At 39.3% G+C, this 8,034-nt stretch overlaps 2 protein-coding genes across 3 annotated transcripts; both read right to left on the reverse strand.

The window, feature by feature from the left end:
- Nucleotides 1–739: 739 nt before the first annotated feature.
- On the reverse strand, nt 740–2,193 carry LOC129115526 (uncharacterized). 2 transcript variants are annotated; one of them, XM_054626947.1, is made up of 3 exons: nt 2,057–2,193; nt 1,162–1,622; nt 740–1,040 (listed from the first exon to the last, which is right to left on the reverse strand). In XM_054626947.1, the coding sequence occupies exons 1-3, from the start codon at nt 2,187–2,189 to the stop codon at nt 741–743; spliced, it is 894 nt and encodes a 297-aa protein (XP_054482922.1). In that variant the 5' UTR covers nt 2,190–2,193; the 3' UTR covers nt 740. The 2 variants fall into 2 exon arrangements, with proteins under 2 accessions (XP_054482922.1, XP_054482921.1); XM_054626946.1 differs by lacking the exon at nt 2,057–2,193 and having other exon boundaries at nt 1,162–1,822.
- A 1,523-nt stretch (nt 2,194–3,716) lies between these two features.
- LOC129115522 (THAP domain-containing protein 2-like) lies at nt 3,717–6,499 on the reverse strand. The gene is made up of 7 exons (XM_054626945.1): nt 6,283–6,499; nt 5,538–5,730; nt 5,348–5,467; nt 4,696–4,906; nt 4,269–4,422; nt 3,871–4,064; nt 3,717–3,727 (listed from the first exon to the last, which is right to left on the reverse strand). The coding sequence occupies exons 1-7, from the start codon at nt 6,393–6,395 to the stop codon at nt 3,717–3,719; spliced, it is 996 nt and encodes a 331-aa protein (XP_054482920.1). The 5' UTR covers nt 6,396–6,499.
- Between the last annotated feature and the right edge of the window lie 1,535 nt (nt 6,500–8,034).

Genomic DNA, 8,034 nt, shown 5'->3' on the forward strand with positions numbered 1-8,034 from the left:
GACTTTCACTCTCAGTGCCCGAACGGAATTGAATGAGGCTACGCTTACTTTATTAACATTTTATTTCTCAAAAAGTAAATATCTTATCCATTTAGCTTATAACTCTCAAACCACTCTAACACTGCATCACTCTGGACTAGAACCAGCAACCCTCCAGACTGAGATACAACTGGAACTATTGATTGAATTTATTTCAGACATTCAAATACAAATTAAACATGTGAAAAATACAAAACAAAAAGAAAAGGACAAATATTTAATAAATTAACTTCCTGTGTTCCTCATCTTTTTATATATCTATATACAATTTTCTTTATGACACTATATTTGATATTTACAATCCATACATATACAACTTAAATAAAATAAATACTATATATTTTATAATTTACAATATACAATCCATATATATACATATATATACACATGTCTATTTTTATAATTTGATGTACTATATTTACACTTTATATATAATTTCTATTGATTTATAATCCTAATGTAGTTTGGTACAGTATGTTTACAATTATACATTTAATACAATATATATATATATATACACAAATATATGCACACACACACATATATATACACATATATATAACTATACACATATACAGAACTATATATATATATATATATATATATATATATAACTATATATAACTATATATAACTATATAATATATATATATATAATATATATATATATATATATATATATATAACTATATCTGTCGTTTTCAAAATCCTTGAAACAGGATGGTTTTTCCGAGTTTTTTTCGGGAATTTCCTCTCTGCCAGGTAAGCGAGGTTAATTTGGCGATATGATGCAGCCGTATTCGCATAAAGACAGAGACAACCAGCGACAGGAGGAGGGACAGGTGATTGTCGATGCCAAACTGGCTTTCTTGGACATGGCTCCCCAGTGCAAAGACGTCCTCTGTCCCGATTTCCTCTCTGACAAAGTGGGCTACAACAACCTCATCAGGGGCTTTCCCTGGAGAGTGTTGACGAATGGCCCTCTCCGCAGCTCTCACCACCTTCAAAAAGAGAATTAGAAAATGTTAAAGCTGTGACTGTATGAGGATGGGTTGGGCTGTTGGTCATCGTTGGGCAGCATGCTAGCTGTGTACAGAGGAGCTGATGGATGTTTTTACTGACCTTTACAGTTCCTTTTGAAGGAATCATCAGCCCACCGTTGTTACGAAGTTCCAGCAGATGGTAGCTCTGGTCAAATGGGACAGCTACAGCATCTGTCACCAGGCTGGCACGGCACACATCACAGGACAGGCTGCGAAAAATACACCGGACAACGAACCCAGCAATGTAGACCAGTGCGTTGTCTACTAGACCACCAAAGCGAGTCGGGAGGTAGCTGTGGTCCCCTACAAGGGCCGAAATGTTCAGGAATGGAGAAACCAGCTCTTCAGCAGTGGCGGCATCTGCAGAGGACATCTCAGCAGCGGAAAGGGAGACTCTGGTGTAGTGCTCAGCTGACAGGGTGACAGTGGCATCCTGTCCTCTCACGTTGCCAGAATCCACAGGCTTGACACCACATCTATACATGAGCTTGCGGAAGATACCCTGGAACTGTCCAGCAGTTGGGTTGTTATTCCAGCCTCCTAATGAGAAACAAACAGCAACATACAACCCTTTAAGATATTTAAATCGTGTCGTGTAAATCGTGTTTTCCTTATATGAATAGAGGAGACATGAGTGGTAGAGTAGGAAGGATATCAAACCCAACACAGGGCTACTTAACATTGAGGCAATTAACTTATTCCATAGTTATAGTAGACCACACACAAAAACGCCACAAAGGGATATGACCTATTGTCTTGCTCCCTTTTATTTTTTTAATATTTAGATTTTACCATTCTCTGTAAACCCTAGAGATGGTTGTGAGTGAAATAAGAGATAACAAGAAATTGAACCGCTGTACGAGTGTATGTGTTGCGTGTATGTATGTATGCTAGCTGCTGGAACACCTACATTTCCCTGCTGGGATGAATAAGATAATATCTTATCTTATCTTATCTTATCTTATATATCAAACCTGATGCTCTGATAGAATTGAAGAGAAGCTCCAAATGATCCTGGCTGAAGCGGTAGGTCAGGACATATTGTTGCTCTTCCAGGAGTTGAGGAATCATCCCCATCAGAGTGTCAATGTTTATAACGAACCCCATGACAGACAGGTACCTTAAATTTCCAAAATGTTTTGTAGAACTGATCATAGCAGACATGCTGGAGACTACATTAACTTTAAATTATCAACATTGCTCATTATATTACCAACTCCACCTACAAAAATACAGAACTTCTTTTAAACCTGATGCAGAACAGCATATCATGAACTCCGTGCAAAACAGCACATTGTGAACTCTGTGCATAATAGCATATCATGAACTCCATTCAGAACAACATGCAATAAGTATTTAAAAATTAACCTCTTTGACTGGTGAAGGGGTTTACCATCCATCATCACCAAATCTAGCAAGTACTTCCTAGCCTTTGACAGGAACTCAAACTTGTAACACCAATTGAGGTTCCCAATCGGTGCTTTGTATCCTCTAGCATGAGGGTTTCGGCTATTCAATACGTCAAAGAGCCTGTCAATCATCTAAAGAAATGTTTGGGTTTATTCATATATCTTAATCACTGTAACAAGTTATTCGATGCTAGAGCTTTGGCAACTAGAGGGAAAAATCAGATGATCCATAGGTATCAGATATCCAACTTAATTGCCTTTCAGTCAAAATTCAATACATATTGGCTTAAATGTGGTGAGCATATGAGGCTGAAAGTAGGAAGTGAGTGGGAGAGGCCTGCTTGTCAATACACTAATTACGTTTTGTATACTGAAAAAACATTGACATGCTATACTGCCATGCAAGTATAGCACGGAGTGACAATTGGGTTCAAGGGATTCATAACCTAGTGTTGCAGTACCTGAAGGAATTCCACTGTGGCTTCACAGTCATTAAATTGTTCGTAGCCAAGATCTTTCAGTGTCCGGAGGGCCACTGCAACCGAGTTGCTTAATGTCTGTGCCGCCAGGGAAACCTTAATAATAAGAAATGTATTTTAATTTGTATTGCATATTACATTTAAAACAAATCTCAGTATATTACCCCCCCCCAACACACAGACAAACACAAACACACCTTCATTTTTTGGTTGTTGAAACTGACATGAGTATCTGTCAGTTTGTTGGCTGCATGCAGCCCTGCCTTTTTTTGAACATTGTTGAGCTCAACAATGTGCTTCCACTCGATCCTGCCACTGCCACTGTTGATAGTCCGGTATGACTACAGAAATTGAATCTGAATTATTATTTATTATTAGTCGCACGAGTACAACCACGATGTAAACGTGGTTTTGGCAGCTACAGAGGGATACGCCCATCAGCAACTGCATGAAGATATGCGAAAGAATAGTATATGATATATGATGATGGTGCATACAGAGGATGGGAATATAAAGACCACCACAAATACCAAGAGAAATGTATTACCTCAAGCATATTGCGTGCGAGCTTGAGCATGTGGCACGCATCCATTATGACAAATACCTCATCACCTGAAGAGGGATGAGTAAAGCTGGTCTTCAGGGGGTCTTTCGGGTTTCCCTTAAGATTAGTTCCAAGCAAGTTGCACATACCCAGGTTGGTGGCATGTCCATCCATGGTAACACTCACTACTTTGATGGAACGGTCATGTAGTGCCTCCAAAGCGTGGACAACAAGCTCTTTTTGTGTGTCTGCTGTGAGTGTTGCAGTAAAGAAGTAGCCTATCGGTGCCTTCCAATGGCCTTTAAGGCCAACGACCATCAACACTAGAGCCTCTGTGGCAGGATCCGTTTCGTTACAGCCGTTGCCTAGGTCCACATATCCTGACATCCGTTTAGTCCGAGGATTGTACTGCAGATGCTTCTTTATGGACATGGCATCCAGCATTAATGTCACATGGCCATGCTTGTCAGGGTCTTCTTCCAATTTACGCCCCAACATGTTGAGCATCATTATATTCAGGCCCGGCCTCTCATCCAATGATGACAACCACCTTTAAAAAAATTAAAAAGTAAAGTACCTATCATATTATCAGGCCAAGGAATCATCACTCATTTTCCTCAAGCAATTCATTATGATTTTAGATTTTGACCACTTGGCAATTCATTTTAACCTCTCTAGCCCGGACCATATAAAATTGTTGTTTACAACTAATAGAGGTTGGTTTTATTTCATTCTCGAAGAAAACATACGATACCTTTGCAATGAGCGTGGATGAGGGAGAGGAAGTTGCAGCGTGCTTCTGAGGTAGCGGTATGCCTTGGGTCCATGCAGGTGTAATGTGATGGCAAACTCCCTCTGTTCTTTGCTGTATTCACTGGCCTTTTTCTCGAAAAGGTGCAGTGGGAGATCTAACAATGAATAAAGAATTATTTCCACCGGTTATCAAATAAATTACCAATATATATTATGATTGGTGTGGATATTCATAGCCTAGTGTAGATGTCATCTCGCCCAAAGTGTAGAGCAGTTTAAAATGAACAAATACAATTTCCAAACAAATCGGCCACATGAGCACAAATTCTACTTTGAACACATAGATTACGCATTAATATAACAGGGACATGTTTCCGGGACATACTGTAGACATGTATCTAAGGAATCAGACCCATACGTCATTTTACCTGCATACAATCCAACCCTCTGACTTAGTTCTTCAGTCATCAAGTTTTTCTCCCTCAGCTCCATCAGCACATCCTGCAAGGAACTCTTTGCCCTCAATTCACGCTTCCTTGTATTCGTCTTTTCCCTCTGCAGTCTGCTTACATTGTCCTTTGCCTTAATGTACCCCTCCTTAAGAGCAAAAGGGCAACTGGACAGAGCATAAGTGTGGTCCTAGTAAAAGGGAGGAAAAAACACCTGCTGTCATACTCCAAGTGTTATTCTGTTGGCTCGAAAACTCCCCATTGTATGTGAAAGTATTTATTACTACTACCCCAACACATGTTAAAATAATACTTTTGGAGTTGAATTCAACTGGGAAATGTTTAACCCTGAAATTTTAACAATGTTGTCATAGGCAGACATCAAAGCACAATAATACAATTAAAAACAGACAGATTTATTTGTAAGTAGAGCTTTATCAAGTTTTGATTATTTTATGAACAATGAATAATGTCACTGAACAACAAAAAGATGAATGTTGAGGAAAGTATTACTCATCTGCCTGATCCCATCTATTAAACATCTAGTAAAATGTCAACCCCCCAACCCCATGTGATGAAGGAATGCACAGTGCATGTAGGGGGCGTAAATAATCGTTCGAACCCTACTCACAACAAGCTGAGACTGAGGCAGAGCTGCAGGTTCAACAGGGGCATATTGAGGGATGTCCATTGGAAGGCTCTCCTTGGCTCGCCTTGAATTCGAGGTGGTCCGGTCAGTGCTGGCTGTTGACTTTAGTGAAATAACATAATAAATCAATAAGTTTCACTGACATACAAGAAAGCCTAAATAGTATACCTACTTTTAGAAGATGAGCGGGGAAGGCAAAGATGGATGGAACAACACCAAGTCTGATCCTGACAGTTTGACCAGTCCGGTCAAAATGCTCTGGCTTGAAATGTTTACTGCAGAGCATGGTATCGTCATTGGCAGCAAAACCCTGTCTTTTAAGAGCGACTTCCCATTTTCTTCGCTGGTCACCGGCTTTGGGAAACCTTAAGGAATAAGAAAAAAGGCAAGAGAAGTTACCATTTAGGTGATGGCATTTACCAAAACCAATTTACATTTAAACTCAAGCTAGGGTTAAGGGGGAGCAAATCATTTCACTCTCACTATTGGCTACTTTTGTCTCCGTGAAAGCGGGAGTCTAAAGTCAGATGATCACTTTGAAGTCAAACAGTAAAATTAATAAATAAAGATCTCTCGGTCTAACTCTGTCTATAAGTCTGACTGTCTGTCAGACGAAAAAAAACATCGCCCCCGCCATACGAAACGGTTGAACGTGTAGGCCTATATGAAAACATTGCAGTCGTGTAACCGTTAGACGAGTTTGTAAACGTTCACACCCCTAAACCATAAATAGTTAAATTGGAATAAGGTTACCAAACTTAAGTTACAGGGGAAATTTAATTGTGTAAATAGTAGAGTAAGCAGACGTTTAACCAGCGATAGTGTTACTAGCGCAAACGATTCACTTTCACCGTAGTCCTCCACAATGTAAGCTAGCTAATGATGACTAAAAAATGTACTTAAAAAATGTATCTCACCTGTGGAAAGTGATTCCCTCTCGTCTGGTGTGTACTGAACGTCGGTGTACACACCCGAAAGCAGCACAATGAACTGGCATTTTTTTTTGAGCTGAGAAATTAGCTGTGACCATATGTATCTTTGGCTGTCTGACAGTGTGAGAATACTTACTCAAGACCCACACAAGATGGCGGCTCCGTGTGCCGCGGCTGAGAGGGGCGTGGCGTATCTAGTGTTCTATATATATCTATGGATTTACTACCTCGTCAGATGACGTTTACTACTTTTTACTAATTTTTACTGGCTTTAATTTGGCCTAATTTAATTTACTACCTTTTACTACCTTTTAAAAACCCGCGGCAGCCATGTATGTGTTACTTTTTCACTTAGATAATACAAGGTCAAATCTGAACAGTTTACAACATCTGCTTAAATACCAAAAAGTTACACAAATAATGGGATAGCCACCACAGATGAAAAGAAGGAAGACAAGACACTAGCACATAAACTTGCCTAATGTCCACCCTAATAACATCAAAACATCATTGCTTACCTTTGTCCATTCCTATTGGGGGTTTCAGCAGCTTTTTCCACACACCAAAAAACTGCACCTTCTGGCAGATGTTGTCCCATCTTCCCTTCAGCTCGTTAATGTAGTGGATGTTATTTTTGTCCAGAATGCGTTGAAGCTCCTCCATCACCTATCCAATATACAAATAAAGACATTTGACTGCATTAGGTAGGAGGACGAAATTGGCATACAAGACATTGTTTTGTGTGGTGCCATGTTTTCAATTATGCTCAGTCAATAATGACTCACATGTCCAATGTCCTTGAAACAAGGATACGCCTCTAGAATTTTATTGTGTCTGTCCTCCTCGCGAAAAAGAATCAGAGTCAATGAATGCTCTTCTGGCTGCAAATTCCAAATCCAGGAGCTGAGAGACGGACGCACGGTTGGGATTGTTCTTCTTAAACAAAGATTGTAGGGTTCTGTAGAGCTTGTGTAGTAGGCTGAATATATTTAGATTTTTATAATAATATTGATTGACGGTTTACAAGCTATTATTTTGAGTCAAAGGTATTTATTTAATGTGTTTATTTTGGTCATAAGCCATTCTCATTATTTCCCTATTTTGTGTATCATTGTGACTTTGTTTTCTAACAGTTTACAGGATTCTATGGTCTAAAACAATACATGATTAATCTATCATCCTGTGATCAGTGTATTTTGGTGAGCCGGCGACCAATTGTTCTGGTCTGCATCAGGTCTGTAGGGGGCGCAGTGTGTTTGCTCTTCAGATCAACTCATGTCATGAAGAAGAGACACAGCGTCGGCTGATTATTAATTCATTTAATGATAATTTCAACCCTTTTACAGGTAAATACTGATAACAGATGGCTCACGGTCGATTATATATGTGTTGGGCATAATGGGGAATGTATTGAAGGGCATCAGCATTTTGAAATGGTCATGTTAGAGGGTTTATTCAGCTCAAAAGATGATTGTTTGAGAACCACATGGTGGCCGGCGCCATCTTTCACAATACAGTGTGGTGCGTCGCTGCATGGCGTGTAGGCCTGGTTTACATGCATTTAATCCATTTTGGTTGTGTATAAGTACAATGTGAAGGTCATGAGTATGCTACAAGCTAAATACATTTGTCAAGTGGAAGCTAAAAGCACTGTTGCATTTAAAAGAGAATGAGCAATTCTTTAAAGAATAAAGTGGTCATGTAAAATATAAATAGAATAACTTGGGGTTAAAAGGG

Source organism: Anoplopoma fimbria, unplaced genomic scaffold (genome assembly GCF_027596085.1).
Source record: "Anoplopoma fimbria isolate UVic2021 breed Golden Eagle Sablefish unplaced genomic scaffold, Afim_UVic_2022 Un_contig_7523_pilon_pilon, whole genome shotgun sequence".
In the NCBI taxonomy this organism is placed as follows: domain Eukaryota; kingdom Metazoa; phylum Chordata; class Actinopteri; order Perciformes; family Anoplopomatidae; genus Anoplopoma; species Anoplopoma fimbria.